The following is a 24,608-nucleotide window of genomic DNA, read 5'->3' as shown; positions in this document are numbered from 1 at the left end:
TGTAGAAAAGAGCATCGAAAGAAGCTCTTTATTCATTAAGTTATTTAATAGAATCAGGTAGCTTTCACTCTTTGCTTATCATTTGCAGGCAGCCCATCACAATCATCCCTCCTTGGTTTAGGAATACAATTTAAGACATGGTGCAAAAATATTAACAATATGACAATGTCCTGGAAGGAAAGAGAGATTAACAACAGGAATCTAAATTGAGAAGTTTGCTCATTCTTACATAGAATTACTTAGAATGTACAACACAGAAACAGGCCATTCGGCCCAACCGGTCCGTGCTGGTGTTTATGCTCCACATGAGCCTCCTCCACCCTACTTCATCTCACCCTATCAGCATATCCTTCGATTCCTTTCTCCCTCATGTGTTTATCTAGCTTCCCCTTAAATGCATCAATGAGATGTTCAGTGTTCAGTACAGTAGCCAGCTGATACTTGAATGAACATTACCAAAATGCAAAAGGAAACCTTGTGCTTTAATTGGGACCATGGGACAGTGAGGAAGATGCATTATTTCCTCACTAACTTGGCACTGATGGCTTCTATCAGTTACTGGTTAATTTACCTCAGAATATTGCTGTGTCCCTTTAAACAAAAACAGCGAACAAAACCATTAACTTAGCAGAGAACCCCTGTAATTTGGGGCATTAAAGTTGAGTTGCACAGAAAACCTGAAGTGGTTAATCCATCGACAGTGCAGTGTCTAAAATGACTGTGAGGATGTTACAGATATTTAACTCATGGACAGTGTACTGTGTAGAATGACTGTGTGAGGATTATAAATGTAAGACAGGCATTTCTATTTCTTTTACAACACACTCAGCACCCAGAGGGAGCAGAGAGAGAGTGGGGCACTGATCTCTTAATGCTCCCGACAGCTGATCAATCCCTCCCTCTCACTCTCACTGCTCCCTATATCTGATCAATCCCTCCCTCTCACTCTCACTGCTCAGTATCTCTGATCAATCCCTCCCTCTCACTCTCACTGCTCAGTATCTCTGATCAATCCCTCCCTCTCCCTCTCACTGCTCCCTATATCTCATCAATCCCTCCCTCTCACTCTCACTGCTCCCTTTATCTGATCAATGCCCCTCTCTCTCTCTCTCTCTCTCATTGCTCCCTATATCTGATCAGTGCCCCTCTCTCTCTCTCTCTCTCATTGCTCCCTATATCTGATCAATGACCCTCTCTCTCATTGCTCTGTATATCTGATCAATGCCCCTCTCTCAGTGCTCCCTATATCTGATTAATGCCCCTCTCTCAGTGCTCCCTATATCTGATCAATGCCCCTCTCTCAGTGCTCCCTATATCTGATCAATGCCCCTCTCTCTCATTGCTCCCTATATCTGATCAATGTCCCTCTCTCTCTCTCAGTGCTCCCTATATCTGATCAATGCCCCTCTCTCTCTCATTGCTCTGTATATCTGATCAATGCCCCTCTCTCTCTCATTGCTCTGTATATCTGATCAATGCCCCTCTCTCTCATTGCTCTCAATATCTGATCAATGCCTCTCTCTCTATATCTGATCAATGCCTCTCTCTCTCTCTCATTGCTCTCTATATCTGATCAATGCCCCTCTCTCTCTCATTGCTCCGTATATCTGATCAATGCCCCTCTCTCTCATTGCTCTCAATATCTGATCAATGCCTCGCTCTCTCATTGCTCCCTATATCTGATCAATGCCCCTCTCTCTCATTGCTCTGTATATCTGATCAATGCCCCTCTCTCTCATTGCTCTGTATATCTGATCAATGCCCCGCTCTCTCTCATTGATTCGTATATCTGATCAATGCCCCTCTCTCTCATTGCTCCCTATATCTGATCAATGCCCCTGTCTCTCTCATTGCTCCCTATATCTGATCAATGCCCCTCTCTCTCTCATTGCTCTGTATATCTGATCAATGCCCCTCTCTCTCATTGCTCTGTATATCTGATCAATGCCCCTCTCTCTCATTGCTCCCTATATCTGATCAATGCCCCTCTCTCTTATTGCTCCCTATATCTGATCAATGCCTCTCTCTCTCATTGCTCTGTATATCTGATCAATGCCCCTCTCTCTCATTGCTACCTATATCTGATCAATGCCTCTCTCTCTCTCATTGCTCTGTATATCTGATCAATGCCCCTCTCTCTCATTGCTCTATATATCTGATCAATGCCCCTCTCTCTCTCTCATTGCTCTGTATATCTGATCAATGCCCCTCTCTCTCATTGCTCTGTATATCTGATCAATGCCCCTCTCTCATTGCTCTCTATATCTGATCAATGCCCCTCTCTCTCATTGCTCTGTATATCTGATCAATGCCCCTCTCTCTCTCATTGTTCTGTATATCTGATCAATGCCCCGCTCTCTCTCATTGCTCTGTATATCTGATCAATGCCCCTCTCTCTCTCATTGCTCTGTATATCTGATCAATGCCCCTCTCTCATTGCTCTGTATATCTGATCAATGCCCCTCTCTCTCATTGCTCTGTATATCTGATCAATGCCCCTCTCTCTCTCATTGTTCTGTATATCTGATCAATGTCCTTCTCTCTCTCTCATTGCTCTGTATATCTGATCAATGCCCCTCTCTCTCATTGCTCCCTATATCTGATCAATGCCCCTCTCTCTCATTGTTCTCTATATCTGATCAATGCCCCTCTCTCTCATTGCTCTGTATATCTGATCAATGCCCCTCTCTCTCTCATTGTTCTGTATATCTGATCAATGCCCCCCTCTCTCTCTCTCTCTCATTGCTCTCTATATCTGATCAATGCCCCTCTCTCTCTCATTGTTCTGTATATCTAATCAATGCCCCTCTCTCTCTCTCATTGCTCCCTATATCTGATCAATGCCCCTCTCTCTCTCTCATTGCTCCCTATATCTGATCAATGCCCCTCTCTCTCTCTCATTGTTCTGTATATCTGATCAATGCCCCTCTCTCTCTCTCTCATTGCTCCCTCTATCTGATCAATACCTCTCTCTCTCTCTCTCTCTCATTGATCCCTATATCTGATCAATGCCCCTCTCTCTCTCTCTCTCATTGCTCTGTATATCTGATCAATGCCCCTCTCTCATTGCTCTGTATATCTGATCAATGCCCCTCTCTCTCATTGCTCTGTATATCTGATCAATGCCCCTCTCTCTCTCATTGTTCTGTATATCTGATCAATGCCCCGCTCTCTCTCATTGCTCTGTATATCTGATCAATGCCCCTCTCTCTCTCATTGCTCTGTATATCTGATCAATGCCCCTCTCTCATTGCTCTGTATATCTGATCAATGCCCCTCTCTCTCATTGCTCTGTATATCTGATCAATGCCCCTCTCTCTCTCATTGTTCTGTATATCTGATCAATGTCCCTCTCTCTCTCTCATTGCTCTGTATATCTGATCAATGCCCCTCTCTCTCATTGCTCCCTATATCTGATCAATGCCCCTCTCTCTCATTGTTCTCTATATCTGATCAATGCCCCTCTCTCTCATTGCTCTGTATATCTGATCAATGCCCCTCTCTCTCTCATTGTTCTGTATATCTGATCAATGCCCCTCTCTCTCTCTCTCTCTCATTGCTCTCTATATCTGATCAATGCCCCTCTCTCTCTCATTGTTCTGTATATCTGATCAATGCCCCTCTCTCTCTCTCTCATTGCTCTCTATATCTGATCAATGCCCCTCTCTCTCTCTCTCTCATTGCTCCCTCTATCTGATCAATACCTCTCTCTCTCTCTCTCTCTCTCTCATTGCTCTCTATATCTGATCAATGCCCCTCTCTCTCTCATTGTTCTGTATATCTGATCAATGCCCCTCTCTCTCTCTCTCATTGCTCTCTATATCTGATCAATGCCCCTCTCTCTCTCTCTCTCTCTCATTGCTCCCTCTATCTGATCAATACCTCTCTCTCTCTCTCTCTCTCTCTCATTGATCCCTATATCTGATCAATGCCCCTCTCTCTCTCTCTCTCATTGCTCTCTATATCTGATCAATGCCCCTCTCTCTATATCTGATCAATGCCCCTCTCTCTCTCATTGTTCTGTATATCTGATCAATGCCCCTCTCTCTCTCTCTCTCATTGCTCTCTATATCTGATCAATGCCCCTCTCTCTATATCTGATCAATGCCCCTCTCTCTCTCTCTCTCTCATTGCTCTCTATATCTGATCAATGCCCCTCTCTCTATATCTGATCAATGCCTCTCTCTCTCTCTCATTGCTCTCTATATCTGATCAATGCCCCTCTCTCTCTCATTGCTCCGTATATCTGATCAACGCCCCTCTCTCTCATTGCTCTCGATATCTGATCAACGTCCCTCTCTCTCATTGCTCTCTATATCTGATCAATACCCCTCTCTCTCTCTCTCTCTCTCTCATTGAGCCCTATATCTGATCAATACCCTTCTTTCTCTCTCATTGCTGATCAGCCTTGATTATTTGCCCATTTCCTTTATCCACCTGGAAAGTGTGTGATGTTTGGAAAGCTGCCATGTGTGGGAGTGATTTGTGATACTTTGCATGTGAGGCCTTTTCATTGGCAGAAAGGAAACTAAGAAGGATGTAAATCTTAAACATAAACCTTAAACATAAATCTTAAAGCAGAACAGGTTGAGATGTGCCTGACATGAATGTTAGGTTAATATCTTAGGCAGGTTCCTCATCACAACATGTTTGAGTTGCAACAAAGGAACACCCTCAAAATTTTAGCCAATCTTTCTCTTTCAGGTGCTGACCAACACTGATAGAATCACAGAATGATGCAGCATTCAGCCATTCAGCCCATCGTGCCTGTGCCAGCTCTGTGAAAGAGCTATCCAATTAGTCTCACTCCCCCTGCTATTTGCTCACAGCCCTGCAAATTTTTCCTTTTCAAGTATTTATCCAATTCCCTTTTGAACGTTACTATTTAATCTGCTTCCACCACCCTTTCAAGCAGTGCATTCCAGATCATTACAACTCACTGCATTTTAAAAAAATCTCCACATGCCACTTCTGGTTCTTTTGCCAGTTATCTTAAAACTGTGTCCCCTGGTTACCAACCTTTCTGCCAGTAGGAACAGTTTCTCCTTATTTACTCTATCAAAACCCCTCATGATTTTGAACACCTCTATTAAATCTCCCCTTAACCTTCTCTGCTCTAAGGTGAACAATCCAAGCCTCTCCAGTCTCTCCATATAACTGAAACCTCTCACGCCCGATACCATTCTAGTAAATCTCCTCTGCACCCTCATCTAGGCCTTGACATCCTTCCTAAAGTGTGGTGCCCAGAATTGGACACAACACTCCAGCTTAGATTTAACCAGCAATTCATAAAGGTTTAACATAACTCCCTTGCTTTTGTACTCTACACCTGTTTAAATTCTTTTTACTGCAGCAATATAGAGTTGGTAAGTTTTATTTTGCAAATATTGTCTGTCATATGACCTGAATTAACGCAGTGAGTGTCCAACTAAAGGGAGCCAATTATTAATGCTCTGTACATGTCAACAGTCCTTACCTGTCATGTTTTGCAGACCCAGCTGTCTTAATCCAAAGGCCCCGTCCTTCTTGTAGTTAAGCAGGATTGTTAGTGCGTATCGTTCTTCATACAACTTTGTCCCACGAATGATTCGAAGATTTTCCAAAGGCAGATATTCAAACTGGTTCAGGGCTGCCAGGATATATCCAGTGACCTCTCGAATCGACTGGAGATAAAAAAGAAAACACAGGTATGTCAGAAAGTCGGAAATCAGCACCTGCAACTTTTGCAACCGTAAACTTAGCCTATGCAATAATAGGGGAGGGGAGAGGGGAGGGGAGAGGGGAGGGGAGGGGAGAGGGGAGGGGAGGGGAGAGGGGAGGGGAGGGGAGGAGAGAGGGGAGGGCAGGGGAGGAGAGAGGGGAGGGCAGGGGAGGAGAGAGGGGAGGGCAGGGGAGGAGAGAGGGGAGGGCAGGGGAGGGGAGGGCAGGGGAGGGGAGGGGAGAGGAGAGGAGAGGGGAGGACAAGGGAGGGGAGAGGGGAGGACAAGGGAGGGGAGAGGGGAGGACAAGGGAGGGGAGAGGGGAGGGCAAGGGAGGGGAGAGGGGAGGGCAAGGGAGGGGAGGGCAAGGGAGGGGAGAGGGGAGGGCAAGGGAGGGGAGAGGGGAGGGAAAGGGAGGAGAGAGGGGAGGGCAGGGGAGGGGAGAGGGGAGGGCAGGGGAGGGGAGAGGGGAGGGCAGGGGAGAGGAAGGCAAGGGAGGAGAGGGGAGGGGAGAGCAGGGGAGGGGAGAGCAGGGGAGGGGAGAGGGTAGGGCAAGGGAGGGGAGAGGGGAGGGGAGAGGAGAGGAGAGGGGAGGGGAGGGGAGGGGAGAGCAGGGGAGGGGAGAGGAGGGGAGGAGAGGGCAGGGGAGAGGAGGGGAGGAGAGGGGAGGGGAGGGGAAGGGAGGGGAGAGGAGGGGAGGGGAGAGCAACGGAAGACTGGGGAGGGGAGGGCAAGTGAGGGGGAGGGGAGAGCAGGGAAGGGGAGGAGAGGGGAGGGGAGGAGAGGGCAGGGGTGGGGAGGGCAATGTAGGGGAGAGAAGGGATGGGGAGGGGAGAAAAATGGCAGATAAAAAGGAGTGGGAAATGTACAGCACATGACATACCGTAACACTTCTGTACAATTTATTTTCATAATAGAAATATGATATTGATTTGATGGGGGAGGGGCATAAATTTCTCCAGTTTTGTGTCCCAGATACAAGGAGAGATTGAGTTGTAATGTGCAGCATCGTCCCTTTGAACCTGTGCAGTAAACTGAAATGCTGCAGTGCCAGTTTCAGCCACTAGGGGGGCTGATTTCCTTCACAATGAAGCAACATTAAAGCCATCGCCCCCTCATGCAATGACTGTCTACCTTAACGTCAAGTGATAGATCCCAGTCCCAAACACCCGAAAAGAAGTTTAACTCCTGCAGTCAGTCATGTGGTCTATTTCAATGGTATTTGGCACAAAGCTGCACAAACGTGAATTCAGAACTCAGCAGAGAGTTGACAAAGCTGGATTTAGAATATTTTATTAAACTGACTTAAATTAATCTCCAACCTCAGCGACCTGCTGCTACTGAGGTTGCTGCTGATTCCCTAACTAGCTGGAGAGGAAGACACGAGTTTATATCCTCCATTGATTTCTCAATGTGCCTTTTTTTTGCTCAAAGGGAAAATGAAAACAATTCTCACGACAAAATCTTTCCGTAGAAATTTAACCTTGGGCTAGATGACGCCATTGCTACGTTCTACAGTTTTAAAACATGCCCAGGCCTGTGGGGTTGCGATTGTTGTAAATGAAGAAGAGGATGGATGCCAATTATAATTCAATTATAAAATATAAAAGCTCACAGAAGGGTTTACGTAAAGAAAGGATTTGCATTTATCTAGCACCTTTCATGACGTCCCAAAGCACTTTACAGCCAATTATGTACTTTTGAAGTGTAATCATTGTTGTAATGTAGGAAATGAGGCAACCAATTTATGCACAGCAAGATCCCACATACAGCAATCTGACAATGATCAGATACTCCATGTATTAGCCTAGATTTTAGACTCAAATCTCTGGAGTGGGATTTGAACCCACAACTTTCTGACTTAGAGATGAGAATGCTACCACTGAGTATATCTACCTACGTCAACTTCTAAAGACATAAAGAAGTATACAGTGCAGCAGAAACACAGTGTTATGGGAGGATTGGATTTATTTCGTAAAACTAAATCTTTTTGTTCCCCCTGTAACTCACAATTGAACAATTATCGTAGAAATGAGACTAGTCAGGCTGATTTACAAAGACTTGTTATACCAAATGCTTCAATTAGTCTGTCTATCCTCAACTCTCATAGACAGTGCACTTGTCAATTGTACCTGAAAGGACGTCTAATGATATCTTTGCCAGTAGGAAGTGAGGAAAGGATAGGAAACAGACTCTTCAGCCTTGAAAGGAGGCAAATGAGAGGGGTTCTTATAGATCTATCAAAGTTACTGAGTGAAGCAGAAAAAGTAAATGCAGAGCTCTAATTCGAGCTAAATACCAAAGGACAAAGGGACATAGGTACAAACTGGTAAAAGGCAAGTTCAGCACTGATGCCAGGAAGCTCTTCTGCACAGAGAGTGATTAATACCTGGAATGTCTTCAGAGTAGGATAGTGGAGACAGATCCTGAGTCAGTTTGATGCTGCTCAGGAGGGACATGGGTGTAAATTAATTTGAACTCTCTGGCTGACCCAATGGACTGAAATGGTCCTTTCCAGTCCTGTACATCGCTGCGAGAGGCAGCAGTCAATCTCTCTGGGGCATAGTTCCCAACCTACACATTCACCATCGGGTTAGTATCCACATTCAAAAAGCATTCAGAGGGATTTAATATGAGCATGTTAAGCATTCAGAAAATATTCCCCCATCTTTCCTACCCCCAAATCATTTCTGTGGTGACTGGAACGCCCAGTAATTGAAGGTGTAACCGGCCTACGCAAGCACATATATGGGTAACATGACCGGGCAAGAGGCCTGGACCCAAAGAGGTTTACATCGTTTTTTAATTGATTTATTGGTCCTGCTGGGGTCACGACCTGAGGAATTTTGGGGTCAGTGTCTGTGGCGTTTGTAGTGTTGTGTGTCTGAGAATACCTTCATTTATAACCAGGTATTCTCAGTGAGTGTCTGGGGCTTGTGATGTGTGTCTGAGAATACCTTCATTTATAACCAGGTATTCTCAGTGAGTGTCTGGGGCTTGTGATGTGTGTCTGAGAATACCTTCATTTATAACCAGGTATTCTCAGTGAGTGTCTGGGGCTTGTGTTGTGTGTCTGAGAATACCTTCATTTATAACCAGGTATTCTCAGTGAGTGTCTGGGGCTTGTGATGTGTGTCTGAGAATACCTTCATTTATAACCAGGTATTCTCAGTGAGTGTCTGGGGCTTGTGATGTGTGTCTGAGAATACCTTCACTTATAACCAGGTATTCTCAGTAAAGTGTAACAGTGCAATATCGGGACAAAACGTGTGTTTTGTGGAGATTTTATTCATTCATGGGATGTGGGTGTCGCTGGCAAGGCCAGCATTTATTGCCCATCCCTAATTGCCCTGAGAAGATGCCAAGATCTGTTTTCACGAGCATGTATTGAATCAAAACAACAAAGTAAAAACTCTACTGAGTACAAAGACAGCATAAATAATGTGACCAAAGTCCTCCAATTGTATAAAATAGTGGAAAGCAGTGCGAGAGACTCAGAAATCTGCATTAATAGCAGAGGGGTTGTGGAACGATTCCTCACTGCCATCTCAAAATCTGCACACAAATCATTTCCAATTGAAAATCTGTTGGATTTGAGAAGTTCTGTGACTGTTGTATTGCTAAAATCTTTTCTAAACCCTGCATAGTGCTGCAAAATACCACAATTTGTCTCTTTGGAATAACAAGCTTGCATTTTTTGCAGCCTGCATTTCCTACCTGGCCTTTGGAACGTGTTGCTGCAGATGAACAAAGCCGCCACCAGATGTGAAAAATATCCACCCGTGAATCAGTTTATTTACTTCAGTCTAAAGCCAGCGATGACAAACTGTCTGAATATGAACCATCTCAGCTCAGACATTCCTCAGTGTCCCTCGCAGTAAATGATTGCTCTGCTACTGCGCGCCAGTGACAGAGATGGAGAAGGGCGAGATAGTCTTGCACAACAAAAGGATAAATGGTAATCTCCTCACTTTACACAACTGGAAATGAAGCTGTCACTTACAGTGCTAATATGAGCAGTCGGCATTATTAAACCGAGGTGACATTTTAAATCTCATCTGTTGTTCATTTCGAGATCTGCAAATCGCAGGGATTTAGCTCTTGGGATTATTTTTGCGCATCAACTATTATTGAAATGATCCAACTGGTTTATGTCAATAAATGTAGTAAATAACCGGGGCCCAGATTTAATGAAAACCCCACAGTCACAAATAAAATGGTATGCAGCAGTCTAAGTGTGCTTACCAATAGATTAAACCAAGATGCAAGTGTCCCCTCAAGCCAGCTACGGGAAGATGTTATTGCTGCGGGTGGGCTAGGTAGATTCCAGGGGGTTTGACATTGTTGCTTCTTTGGCACATTGAGGAAGTGAGGGGATGCTTAATTATTAACTGTGGTAACAGGAAACCACGATTCAATCCTGTACTTAACGTATATAATGTCAGCCTTGGCTCAGTGGGTAGCCCTCTCACCTCTAAGTCCAAAGGTTATGGCTTCAAGTCCCACTGCAGAGACTTAAGCACAAAATCTAGGCTGACACTCTCAGTGCAGTACTGAGGGAGTACAGCACTGTCGGAGGTGCCTTCTTTCTGATGAGACGTCACCCTCTTAGGTGGACGTAAAAGATCTCATGGCACTATTTTGTACAAGAGCAGGGGAATTCAATATTTATCCCTCAACCAACATTGCTAAAAAAACAAATTATCTGGTCATTATCACATTGCTGTTCGTGGGAGCTTCCTGTGTGCAAATTGGCTGCCACGTTTCCCACATCATAACAGTGACTACACTTCAAAAGTACTACATTGGCTATAAAGTGCTTTGGGACGTCCTGAGGTCATGAAAGGCGCCATATAAATGCAAGTCTTTCTTTAATATTAAGATTTAATAGAGGTGTTCAAAATTATGAAGGGTTTTGATAGAGTAAATAAGGAGAAACTGTTTCCACTGGCAGAAGGTTCGGTAACCAGGGGACACAGATGTAAGGTCATTGAAAAAATGCCAGGGGGGTGATGAGGATTTTTTTTTTTTTTACACAGCAAGTTGTAATGATCTGGAATGCACTGCCTGAAAGGGCGGCGGAAGCAAATTCAATAATAACTTGCAAAAGGGAATTGGATAAATACTTAAAAAGGAAACATTTGCAGGGCTATGGGGAAAGGCAGGCGAGTGGGATAGCTCTTTCAAAGAGCCAGCACAGACTCCTTTTGGATGTTAATATTATTGCATTGAGGTAGCAAACCATTCAATGCTGTGCTTTCACAAGTCTCAATTCTGTCATTATGTTCAGACTCCTATTACGGGTTCATTAACACATATCACCACTGTTTGAGACATTTTAAACGGAGGACATGTGTGCATCACAAAATATTCAGGTGCTTCAGGCCTGGTGGGAGATTTCAGTGCTCAGTCATCTTGGTGACTGGATCCATCTCAGATTTTCGCGGCCTCCAAGTGCTGAACCTCTTGCGATTCACAAGTTAAAGGAGCACATTTGAATCAGTTGGAATCGAACCAGTAGTAAAGATCTAACGGCGCTCAGTTCAAGCCAAACCTTTATAGAACTCAACTTGAGTCCGAGCGTGCTGAATCCTCAGCAGATGTCACTGATGGATCAGTCAGCCACACCTGCCCTGGTCTCTATAGAAACATGGACTTCTGCTGCAATTTGTATCTAAATGAAATAATGTGTCAGGTCCACTTTGGGCAGATTAGTAAATCCTCTCTGCCTTTCATTGGGCACCTCCGATGCTGCAGGAATAACCTTGGCACGTATTACCTCAAACCTGTAGGAGGAAAAATGTGGCAAACATCCTTTGGCGGAGTTGGGTTTTTGAAATCCATACTTCTTTCGAAAAATTACAGTGGATTCATGGTCATGATTATAAATAATTATAATGTATACAACATTTGGTGAAGCAGCGTAACTCTGGGGTGAACATGCGTTTCATTCCTGTCAGTCTACCTGCACCATTCGAAGTGTCAGAGCAACCTCTTCTTTTCCCCTTTGAGGAAAACTTTGATGACAACATAAAGCGCTGATGAAATACATGGAATTATATATTACATAGAATTACATAGAATTTACAGCACAGAAACAGGCCATTCGGTCCAACTGGTCTATGCCGGTGTTTATGCTCCACACGAACTTCCTCCCTCCCTACTTCATCGCACCCTATCAGCATATCCTTCTATTCCTTTCTCCCTCGTGTCCTTATCTAGTTTCCCCTTAAATGCATTTATGCTATTCGCCTCAACCACTCCACGAGGTAGCGAGTTCCACATTCTCACCACTCTCTGGGTGAAGAAGTTTCTCCTGAATTGCTTATTGGATTTATTAGTATGTCCTGGGAGGCAGCTCCTGCTCATTATTAGGAAACTTTTCATTCTGCCTCCAGAGTAAATCCAGAAAGGAACTTGGAACCAAATTCCATCACACAAGTATGTTGCTCAATGTGTGGTCAATGGAACTCCCCATTTGTGTAGTATTGTCAGAGTACAAAACAGTCAGGGCTTTACCAATGTTCCATGTTTATATTATACGTCAATGAGAACTTTAAATTATAATGAGGCCTAATCAGTAAAATCAAACCACATCTTGCCCAGTTCACCTACACTTCACTCTTGCTGGCTGAGCAAGCCTAGGTAACCAATGTAGAAGGATGACTAAGCCAGCGAGCTGGTTGACAAGTGGAGACTTAGCTAAGAGAGTGCTGAAGAGAAAATATGGAACGGTGGTTCCAGAAGAGCTTTGCTGGTTTCTGTAACCTTTTTTGGAAACCTATAGATAAAGCCTATAATCACAGATGGCTTTACAGTGCCTGAGAGAGGATTAGTCACCCTCCCAGTAGTCTGACCGATGAAATGAGTTGCCAGGCTTTACTTCTGCTGATTGAGCAATGAGGAGTGCTTGAATGGGTATTTAGGGGGAGAAGTTCCCCACGGCTTTTGGTGTAATTTAAGTGCATAATTGGTGCAAGTAACTTTTTGCGGTGGTAAAGAGGCGAAAGCCACTCATATTGGTTTTCCAACCCAAAATCGATCCACCGAATTCCCTCAGACTTTTTGCCTTTCCCGCCATCCGTCCAAACAAGTCCTGAATAACCTCATTTAAATATATGGTAATTAGGGCCAGTGGTGCTACAGCTCTAAGTTTCCTGCTTTTATGAATCACTTGGGGTTACTTAGACTGAGAATTCTACAGTGAACTGTGGCCGGGATCAACTGGGTGACAAAGCCTACCCTTCTGGTCCCACGGATAACGGCCCCACTAAGAGTGGTCGGAACAGCAGCAGAGAGGCACTACATAAGGAACATACCTCGACATGACTGGTCATTGAGTAGGCCTCGGAGCACGCTTTCGCTGCCGAGACGGGTTGAACGGGGCTCTGCAGTATGGTCCAGCTCATGTGTCATGCGTAGTCCCTGCACAACTTCACCATGTGCTCTTGGGTAGGCAGCCCTAGCTTCGCTGGATCCAGAACTACTTGGAGGAGTGCATTGCCATGACCTACATTCAGAGGACTCCTCAGTGACTGCTGCAAAGGGCATTTCATTACTGTCCTGTGTAGCACAGTCAACCTTTGACACCACAGCCTCATCTCCTTCCTCCCCACTTTCGACATCTAGGGACGTTCCCTCAGTCCACCACCCATCCTACAACATGACAAGACATCAACAATCTTTGCCCAGTGCTTTCCCCTCGGTGGTTGTACTTGTTCTTCTTTCACCTAATCTGGTGCTTCTACTCGGTGCAACCCGAGGGCCAGGTCCCGACTGCTCATGCTCTACAAAAGGCTCAGGAGACTGAGGTGACCATCGTCTTATGCCGGCTTGCTCCTGGCAGGGAGTTGCTGCTGGCTGCATCTTTGCAGCTTGTTCAAGGGCAGCCCGGCGTCGCCTGCCACGTCCCACTGACGTGGTGCTCTGAGGGGAAAGGCCAGAGGGCTGGCATTTGCTGCTGTCCTGAGAGGCGGCAGTACCAGGCAGGTGACCATCTCACTGGGCCCTGGACCTTCGGCCCCACTAGTCAGCGGGATGGCTGGTCTAATTTCAGATCTTGAAAGCCCTGCAAGACGGCAGCATGCAGCCTGGTCACAATGGTCTGGAGGCTGCTCTCTATTCCCTCGCCTATCGCCATCAGAGCTGCAGTCTGTGCCTCCATGGACTAGTCCTCTTAGGTGGGGATCCGCTGCAGATTCCCAATGAAGCTAGCACTTGCTCCATCGGTTCCAGCAATGAAGACCAAGCTTCCCTGATGTTGCCACAGATAAGACCAGTGAACTCGGGAGTCACGCCTATCAGCTGCCGCACATCCTCAGAGACTGACCTAAAAGACTGCACGTAGGTACGACGTTCCTTGAACCACCTTCCTTTCAGGCGAGTACCCCATAAGTACTGGGACCCATGACTCCAACTTCTCCTTCTCTGAGAAGGCGGCATATCCTCACCCATTTCCCACTCCTCCGGATCCCTCATACTCTGTGAATCGCCTGCTAACCCATGCTCATTAACACTATCTAATTCACCCCAGGTGAAATTATCTGAACTGGTGTGTAGGGGTAAAGGAGCAAGTAACACAGCAGAAGAGTTTGAGGGGGTTGGGACAGAGATCTTTGTATGAACTTGTGGATGGGCTGTAGTCTGACTTCTTCTGCCTTTTCATTAATGTTAATTGTATCATGTGGTTTATATCAATTAGTGTTAATTATATTCAGGTGGAGTCTGTCATTTGGGGACTCACTTGTATCCATTTTATAGGAGAGTTGATCTAAGGTGTGGGGAATGTGTAAGGGGGAATCTCTGTGAATAAAGGCTTGGAAGCAACTGAAGACCAGGCTCTAGTATTCAATCCTTCACCCCCTGGCTATCCAATTCAGAACAATGATCATCCGCATCTTCCTCGTCATCATTCTCATAGTGCGCAAGGAGGTAGTTATTCCTCATCATCTTCCTCCTTCAGTGCAGTGGTGGATCAGAAGCAAAGGAGGGTAAAAGCTAAGAATGAGTGAGCACTACCCCTTTGGGATTAAGGAGACAGAGAAGGAAGTCATAGCATGTGGCTTGGAAGTGCTTCACAGTTGCCAGGGCGACAGTGATGATGTTCAGTCACCAACCTGGAGCTGGCAATATGCCCCCGACCTCGCCATTTCCTAAAGCGAGCGCAGAGTCCCTCCCCCATGAGCTCCGTGCCCTTCTACACACAGGGCAGGAGTAGTTCAAGGTTGGGGGTGCCCCCTCCAGAGGCTTGCCTCTTGCGAGCATTGTGTGCTATTTTCTCACCAGATTGAGTCATTTAGGGAATGGGTAGAAGTTGAGGACTGCGTGCCAAACGACATGGGAGAGTTGAAGTGAGAGGGGTATTGGTATCAACCTGGTAAGGTGGAGGAACGGGCTTTAGGGTTGTGCATGCAAGTAATTGCTATTGGGGGAGATTGGGTAGCCATAGTGCAAGATCTTGGGTTAGTGTCCCCCTTAACCAGAGTGGAGTACGAAGAGTTAGTTGTACAGCTGTTATTTGTAGAGAGTGAAGAGTGTGCTGGTGCTCAGAGTAACTAAGGAAGAAAGGGGAGAGAGGTTGCTGTGCTACGTTGCCTGCCCTGGTGAGGTCAATGAACTTTGTGTGGCATTGGTCTGCAGTTCTGGGAGTGAGAGAGTTGGCATTCAATGCCAGTGCCACCTCCCTCCACATGGCGCGAGCGACATTTCTGACGGGTTTCCTGCCGCAGATACCCAGCAGTCTGTGTCTCCCTGATCCAGTTTCCTCGAGGAGAGCTTGCAGATCAGACTCTGTCAAATTGTAGCATCTTGTCTGCCTGTGTACCATGCCCTGCTCCCTTGTTTGGCCGCGTCTGTCAGCCGCTCCTGCTGTAGACATGCTAAAGTGGCACAAAAACGTTCATGAGAAAATGTGAAACTAGCTGACAAGTGAGTGAGCTAATACTGGTCTTTACTTATCTGCTGCTACAATCTACTGCCAGAACTGGCTTTTTAAAGGCTGCTCTCTTAGTGCCATGGACCACAGCAGATTACACCCATTTTACACCGGTTTTACGCCAATCACTGCGCCAATCGACAGGCAAATGAGCTGACCCAGGAAACTCTCGTGTAAATACCCCTCCAGACCACCTGCAGGTGCAACTCTTCCTCCATTGGCGTAAAAGTGGTGCAGCTCACCGTGTGGGGGGTCTCCTCCTAATATTTATTCATTCACCGAGATCCAGAGAAAATCACCAGTTATCACAAGAACTTTCCTTATCGTTAGCACGTTTGTTTATGTCTTCTGGCTTCCTTTTACACTCTCGAGAGGTGTGCGAGTTAATCGCTAAGAAATCCTGTCGCAGAAGTTATCGTAAAGGTAACCTACCCCCGATAAACTGGTCAATATGCTGCGGTGGGGATATTAGTCTGGACAGAGTACGTTCATGGGATGTTCAGGAGTTCTGACAGCTGAAACTTGAGCCTGTCTCTTCTCTTTCAGCTGCTGACTGAGCTCCCGTGCATTTCCAGCGTTATCTGTTTCAATTTCAGAATTCCAGCCTTTCTTGTTTTTCTCTTGATCTAAATTCACGCTGTACCATTCCGAGCTCTACAACCCTCCGAGATCTCTGCGTTCCACCAATTCTGGCCTCTTGCGCATCCCCGATTTCCATCGCCCCATCATGGCCGGCCGTGCCTTCAGCTGCCTGGACCCTGAGCTCTGGAATTCCCTCCCTAAACCTTTTCCCCTCTCCGCCTCTCTCTCCACCTTTAAGGCGCTCCTTAAGACCTACCTCTTTGACCGAGCTTTTGGTCACCTGTCCTAATATCTCGTTGTGCGGCTCGGTGTCAAATTTTGTCTGTTGAAGCTCCTGCGAAGCGCCTTGGGACGTTTTATGACGTTAAAGGTGCTATATAAATGCGAGTTATTGTTGATGTAGCATTCAGACAGTGCACTGATCAAGTAAATGACACTGCTGGCTCTGTGGAGAAACCAGAGTAAATGGCTTTAAAGAAAAGAACAGCCATTTTCTATATTTTTTTTTTTGCGTAGAGCTACGTTCAGCCAGCTGGCTGGAATAAAATTCTCGTTATTCATTACCCCTACTCCTTTCAGCAAGTTGGGACCCGGAATTTTAAGTAGGCTGAAGGACTATTCTGTTTTGCTCGAGTGCCAAACCATTTGTCCTTTCTGCCCCAGCAGCTCTGGCTTGCAGAAGGGGGTCACCCTGAAGGTGGCACTAAGTCAAATGGTCTTTGACAAGAAGGGGAAAAAAATGACCTCCAGTCACATCACAGAGAAAGAAAATCTAAGGAGACTCAGAAGAAGTGGTTAAAAAGCTATCTCACGCTAACGTCACAAGAATTATAGTTCATTTCAATAAAAGGTTCGAGAATTTGGGGACAGGAAATACAACACTGTAGCTCCTTTCATCTCCCCCCCCACCGACTCCGTTCTTTCCCTGAATCTTGATATTAAGCACAGTCACAGCAAATAAAAACAAGTCACACTTTGTTAGAAACCCATTCACTCATTACACACCCCTAGTGTTAACAGCCCAGAGCCAATAATTTGGGGTTTCTGTGAAATGAATTCTTGCCGGAAATAATTCTGTATTTACATTGTATAAACAACTTAGCACAGTAAGAACAAAAAAACACTGGGCCTTTCCTGGAATCTTAAAATAAATTAATTCCAGGGTACTTAAAGATACGCATTTCTGGATTTGCCACAGGATTAAGCACTACTCATGAAATTTCTTAATTTGGATACACTGTGGAGATATTGCCACCCATGCCTGACTATATTGAGTTATAGTCCAACGATTTTATTTTTAATCCCACAAGCTTTCGGGGGCTTTCCCCTTCCACACTGCCTGAGGAAGGGGAAAGCCCCCGAAAGCTTGTGGGATTAAAAATAAAATCGTTGGACTATAACTTGGTGTTGTAAAATTGTTTACAATTGTTAACCCCAGTCCATCACCGGCATCTCCACATCATGACTATATTGAAGCAGCGATATTTAAAGGGATTTAATTAGGACAATCTCAGTTATTCCAAACTTGCATTTTGTGCCTGTTCAGCTGTAAATAAATCCTCAATTACACTTTGCTTTTGAGTTGAACAAGTCCAATACAGTGACAGTTGTTTTGAATTAGAATTCCCTTATTATTTGTTCACTTATTGTGGGAAGAAGAAATTCAAAGAAGCTTTCTGTGTTTTAAGATCTTACCAAAGGCAGCCTTTACTGCAAGGCCAAAATGGCTACCATACTACTGCAGTATCATTTACACCAGCCAGTAAATTCTCCTGTAATTCAATGTAAAGAATAACCTAATAAGTCTAATCGTCTAATATCATAAATCTATTATACCCTGGGGCCTCATGTCATGCTGCCAATAATACCCTTTGTTTTACATCTCATTTCACCATGTTCATCTTCTAGCTACAATTAAAATGGACGCACAGCCCTTCAAAAAGAAAACTTCATACAAACTTGTGAATTTTAATCATAACTGTTTCACTCTCGTGGTCTATGATATCATATCAGCCCCTCGACTGGATTACTGTCCGCCAATTCACCATTATCACCTCACCTAATTCTGTATTAGATCTGATAAGGCAAAATAATTACATATTTCAGCATAGCACAATGGGAACGAGCCTTTGGCTCAGTGGTAGTATTCCCACCTTCGAGTCAGAAGGTACAGGGTTCGATCCCGACTCCCGGCGAGTGGTGACTGGAGCTTCGGCTCTCAATTCTGGGTTGACGTCCAGTGGGATACTCGAGTTTGGTGGGAGTGGGTGGCCTCCTCCCCTCATCATCTGGGTTGTGGGAGCCCATGGAGCCCTCCCTCCGTGTAGGACAAACCACCCTATCGACTGGTATATAGATGATTACGGCAATTGAAGGAGCCTTTACGTCGCAGACTGTTAATCAGCCTGTAAATCCTTCTGCTGCTCTTCACTCCAAGGGCAGTGCAAAGATATAAAAGCAACAACAATACCACCCTGCCAGACTGTTAATCAGCCTGTAAATCCTTCCGCTGCTTCACACTATTCTCCAAGAGAAGAGACAGACAACAACAATATCTCACAATGAAACAAACTTTTAGTTTTAATTGAGGTAGTACATGAAAAATTTAGCAAAGGAAGGAGAATTTATCGAAATGCCATTCGGAACACAAAAGGACACAGAACATTCTCTTGTGTTGTGGCTTAAATATGCAGAACTCAACAGCAAGGGATTTAATTTTCAATATTAAGATAATTTATCATTAGACAAAACATTGACATGACAGATCAATGTGGCTTCAAGGAAAGCAGATTTATGTAGCTTCTAATTTTCTTATACAAAGCAGATGCTGAAAGTAAGGATGCTGACTCATGTTTATAGGAGCCAGCGAACAGAATGCTAAATCGATGAAATGTTACACAGAAGAGAAATCGCCATCACCATTACAATGAATTGCCTGAAGTTTTATGACAGTAAGGAGGACAGAGTTCAGGGATGTTGCTTCATAATACTGACATAAATAGAGATTAGAGAATGGGCTGTATTGAATGAACAATGATGATCAGTATTAGACAGACCAGGCATGTTTTACTGTGTGTGTGACACGCTCTCTGCTACAATGAACCTAGTATAAGGTCGAAGAGTTGGTGTTTGAAAAGATCTTTGATGAGGAATAAATGCAACAAATGGCATGCTCACCTGGGACAGATTATAGTAAGGTCTGAGTGAGGCCGAGCTTCTGTGGCTCCTCAAACTGGGGGTGAAATTCTACAACCACAACAACTTGCATTTATATAACACCTTTAACGGAGTAAAACGTCCCAAGGCACTTCACAGGCGGTAATCAGACAAAACTTCCAGCACAATATATGTGCGTGGTTTCCCTCTCATGCTGTTCTAAGCACCATCTTACATGCTTTCTCCCCTCTGCATCTCACCGTGTTGAGATCAAGACTCACCAAGTAAAACTCACCTTTGCCAGGACCTCAAAACTGTGGCAGTCCGTTGTCCCTAAGTCTCTCCTTCCTCTCACAATCCACAGGCTCTTAAAACCCAGCGTATCTCATCCTTTCCCCTCGTTGAACCTTGACAGTGTCTGGCACATTGGGTCTTGGCCCTTCATCTAAGGTTTCTCAATTTAAAGAAATATCTACCAGAATAGTGCAAGAAGTGTTTCATTCCAACAGTTTTCTCTTTGTCCTTGATTGAAGCTTCATCAACTGGACCAAGAAAATATGGCCTGGTAATTTGGGTGGCCCATTTTTGGGCGTGCGAGGGGCACAGAGAACAATCCCTCCACCTGAATTGTGAGGCCCGAGGTGCCCACGATATTGGTGCTCGGGCTTCATCTCCATCGAACCAGTGAGCTGTGGAGAGCAACAGCAGTCCTCAGGGAAATGGGGGCGACCAGGTCAGGGGGTAGCGGCAATGATCAGTGTTGGGGGGGGGGGGGGGGTGAGACGGTGATCAGTGAGGGGGGGGGGGGGGAGATGGTGATTAGTGAGGGGGGTGGAGACAGTGATCAGTGGGGGGGGGGCAGTTAGACGGTGATAAGTGGGGGGGGGGAAGTGAGACCGTGATGGGGGGAGTGAGACGGTGATGGGGGGAGTGAGACAGTGATCAGTGGGGGGTTGAGACTGTGATCAGTGAGGGGGGGGCGGTTAGACGGTGATCAGTTGGGGGGGGAGTGAGTCGGTGATCAGTTGGGGGGGGGAGTGAGACGGTGATCAGTGGGGGGGGGTGAGACGGTGATCAGTGGGAGGGGGGGTTGAGACTGTGATCAGTGAGGGGGGGGCAGTTAGACGGTGATCAGTTGGGGGGGGAGTGAGTCGGTGATCAGTTGGGGGGGGGAGTGAGACGGTGATCAGTGGGGGGGGGTGAGAAGTGGGGGGGGGTGAGACGGTGATCAGTGGGAGAGGGGGTGAGACGGTGATCAGTGGGGGGGGGGTGAGACGGTGATCAGTGGGGGGGGAGTGAGACGGTGATCAGTGGGGGGGGGTGAGACGGTGATCAGTGGGAGAGGGGGTGAGACGGTGATCAGTGGGGGGGGGGGTGAGACGGTGATCAGTGGGGGGGGGGGTGAGACGGTGATCAGTGGGGGGGGGGTGAGACGGTGATCAGTGGGGGGGGGGTGAGACGGTGATCAGTGGGGGGGGGTGAGATGGTGATCAGTGGGGGGGGGGTGAGACGGTGATCAGTGGGGGGGGTGAGACGGTGATCAGTGGGGGGGGGTGAGACGGTGATCAGTGGGGGGGAGTGAGACGGTGATCAGTGGGGGGGGGTGAGACAGTGATCAGTGGGGGGGGTGAGACGGTGATCAGTGGGGGGGGGGTGAGACGGAGATCAGTGGGGGGGGGGGTGAGACTGTGATCAGTGGGGGGGGGGGTGAGACGGTGATCAGTGGGGGGGGTGAGACGGTGATCAGTGGGGGGGGGGTGAGACGGTGATCAGTGGGGGGGGTGAGACGGTGATCAGTGGGGGGGGGGTGAGACAGTGATCAGTGGGGGGGGTGAGACGGTGATGGGGAGAGTGAGACGGTGATCAGTGGGGGGGGGGGTGAGACGGTGATCAGTGGGGGGGGTGAGACGGTGATCAGTGGGGGGGGGTGAGACGGTGATCAGTGGGGGGGGTGAGACGGTGATCAGTGGGGGGGGGGGTGAGACGGTGATCAGTGGGGGGGGTGAGACGGTGATCAGTGGGGGGGGTGAGACGGTGATCAGTGGGGGGGGGTGAGACAGTGATCAGTGGGGGGGGGTGAGACGGTGATCAGTGGGGGGGGTGAGACGGTGATCAGTGGGGGGGGGGTGAGACAGTGATCAGTGGGGGGGGGTGAGACAGTGATCAGTGGGGGGGGGTGAGACGGTGATCAGTGGGGGGGGTGAGACGGTGATCAGTGGGGGGGGGGGGGTGAGACGGTGATCAGTGGGGGGGGGTGAGACAGTGATCAGTGGGAGGGGGTGAGACGGTGATCAGTGGGGGGGGGTGAGACGGTGATCAGTGGGGGGGGTGAGACGGTGATCAGTGGGGGGGGGTGAGACGGTGATCAGTGGGGGGGGGTGAGACGGTGATCAGTGGGGGGGGAGTGAGACGGTGATGGGGGGAGTGAGACGGTCATCAATGGGGGGGGTGAGACGGTGATCAGTGGGGGGGGGTGAGACGGTGATCAGTGGGGGGGGGGGGTGAGACGGTGATCAGTGGGGGGGGGTGAGACAGTGATCAGTGGGAGGGGGTGAGACGGTGATCAGTGGGGGGGGGTGAGACAGTGATCAGTGGGGGGGGGTGAGACGGTGATCAGTGGGGGGGGGTGAGACGGTGATCAGTGGGGGGGGGTGAGACGGTGATCAGTGGGGGGGGGGTGAGACGGTGATCAGTGGGGGGGGTGAGACGGTGATCAGTGGGGGGGGTGAGACAGTGATCAGTGGGGGGGGGTGAGACGGTGATCAGTGGGGGGGGGTGAGACGGTGATCAGTGGGGGGGGGTGAGACAGTGATCAGTGGGGGGGGGTGAGACGGTGATCAGTGGGGGGGGGGTGAGACGGTGATCAGTGGGGGGGGTGAGACGGTGATCAGTGGGGGGGGGTGAGACGGTGATCAGTGGGGGGGGGTGAGACGGTGATCAGTGGGGGGGGGGGTGAGACGGTGATCAGTGGGGGGGGTGAGACGGTGATCAGTGGGGGGGGTGAGACAGTGATCAGTGGGGGGGGGTGAGACGGTGATCAGTGGGGGGGGGTGAGACGGTGATCAGTGGGGGGGGGTGAGACAGTGATCAGTGGGGGGGGGTGAGACGGTGATCAGTGGGGGGGGGTGAGACGGTGATCAGTGGGGGGGGTGAGACGGTGATCAGTGGGGGGGGTGAGACGGTGATCAGTGGGGGGGGGGTGAGACGGAGATCAGTGGGGGGGGGTGAGACGGAGATCAGTGGGGGGGGTGAGACGGTGATCAGTGGGGGGGAGTGAGACGGTGATCAGTGGGAGGGGGGGTGAGTCGGTGATCAGTTGGGGGGGGGGTGAGACGGTGATCAGTGGGGGGGGGTGAGACGGTGATCAGTGGGGGGGGTGAGACGGTGATCAGTGGGGGGGGGGTGAGACGGTGATCAGTGGGGGGGGGGGTGAGACGGTGATCAGTGGGAGGGGGGGTGAGACGGTGATCAGTGGGGGGGGGGGTGAGACGGAGATCAGTGGGGGGGGGGGTGAGACGGTGATCAGTGTGGGGGGTGAGACGGTGATCAGTGGGGGGGGGGTGAGACGGTGATCAGTGGGGGGGGGGTGAGACGGTGATCAGTGGGGGGGGGGTGAGATGGTGATCAGTGGGGGGGGGGTGAGACGGTGATCAGTGTGGGGGGGGGGTGAGACGGAGATCAGTGGGGGGGAGTGAGACGGTGATCAATGGGGGGGGGTGAGACGGAGATCAGTGGGGGGGGTGAGACGGGGATCAGTGGGGGGGGGGGGAGTGAGACAGTGATCAGTGGGGGGGGTGAGACGGTGATCAATGGGGGGGGTGAGACGGTGATCAGTGGGGGGGGGTGAGACGGTGATCAGTGGGGGGGGTGAGACGGAGATCAGTGGGGGGGGGGGGTGTGAGACGGTGATCAGTGGGGGGGAGTAAGACAGTGATCAATGGGGGGGAGCGAGACGGAGATCAGTGGGGGGGGTGAGACGGTGATCAATGGGGGGGAGTGAGACGGTGATCAGTGGGGGGGGTGAGACGGTGATCAATGGGGGGGAGTGAGACGGTGATCAGTGGGGGGGGGTGAGACGGTGATCAGTGGGGGGGAGTGAGACGGTGATGGGGGGAGTGAGACGGTCATCAATGGGGGGGGTGAGACGGTGATCAGTGGGGGGGGGTGAGACGGTGATCAGTGGGGGGGGGTGAGACGGTGATCAGTGGGGGGGGAGTGAGACGGTGATGGGGGGAGTGAGACGGTCATCAATGGGGGGGGTGAGACGGTGATCAGTGGGGGGGGGTGAGACGGTGATCAGTGGGGGGGGGGGTGAGACGGTGATCAGTGGGGGGGGGTGAGACGGTGATCAGTGGGGGGGAGTGAGACGGTGATGGGGGGAGTGAGACGGTCATCAATGGGGGGGGTGAGACGGTGATCAGTGGGGGGGGGTGAGACGGTGATCAGTGGGGGGGGGTGAGACGGTGATCAGTGGGGGGGAGTGAGACGGTGATGGGGGGAGTGAGACGGTCATCAATGGGGGGGAGTGAGACGGTGATCAGTGGGGGGGGGTGAGACGGTGATCAGTGGGGGGGGGGTGAGACGGTGATCAGTGAGGGGGGGGGTGAGACGGTGATCAGTGGGGGGGGTGAGACGGTGATCAGTGGGGGGGTGTGAGACGGTGATCAGTGGGGGGGGGGTGAGACGGTGATCAGTGGGGGGGTGTGAGACGGTGATCAGTGGGGGGGGGTGTGAGACGGTGATCAGTGGGGGGGGCGGTGAGACGGTGATCAGTTGGGGGGGGGGGGAGTGAGACGGTGATCAGTGGGGGGGGGGTGAGACGGTGATCAGTGGGGGGGGGGTGAGACGGTGATCAGTGGGGGGGGGTGAGACGGTGATCAGTGGGGGGGGGTGAGACGGTGATCAGTGGGGGGGGGGGGTGTGAGACGGTGATGGGGGTGTGAGATGGTGATCAGTGGGGGAGGTAGTGGCCCACGTTGTTTGATTGTGTGGTCTGGAGGAGTGGGAGGCTGCGTTCAGGACAAACCGATCTTATGGTGGGGGCTTCCAACAGGTGTAAGGCCCCTTATTTGCATATGCAAAGGGACTGATGCCTGTTTCAGAGGTGGGCACTGCAGGCAGATTTTCTGACCTTTCCCAATATGGCAGACGGCACAGGTCCAGCTCCGCCATATTGGAGAACGGGGCTGCATGGCCACATTTCTAGGCCTATGACAACAAATGAACACGTCCTACTG

At 48.8% G+C, this 24,608-nt stretch overlaps 1 protein-coding gene across 1 annotated transcript in view; it reads right to left on the bottom strand.

The window, feature by feature from the left end:
- The window catches only part of LOC137324060 (receptor tyrosine-protein kinase erbB-4-like), a 938,904-nt gene that overhangs the window by 504,138 nt on the left and 410,158 nt on the right, over positions 1–24,608 (bottom strand). The window contains exon 3 of the mRNA XM_067988230.1: positions 5,477–5,663. Coding sequence (XP_067844331.1) covers positions 5,477–5,663 — 187 coding nt within the window. The remainder of the gene's footprint in view (positions 1–5,476; positions 5,664–24,608) is intronic.

Source organism: Heptranchias perlo, chromosome 7 (genome assembly GCF_035084215.1).
Source record: "Heptranchias perlo isolate sHepPer1 chromosome 7, sHepPer1.hap1, whole genome shotgun sequence".
NCBI lineage: Eukaryota > Metazoa > Chordata > Chondrichthyes > Hexanchiformes > Hexanchidae > Heptranchias > Heptranchias perlo.
Note: the sequence above shows the minus strand (reverse complement) of the source record. Positions and strands in the feature narration are given on the sequence as shown.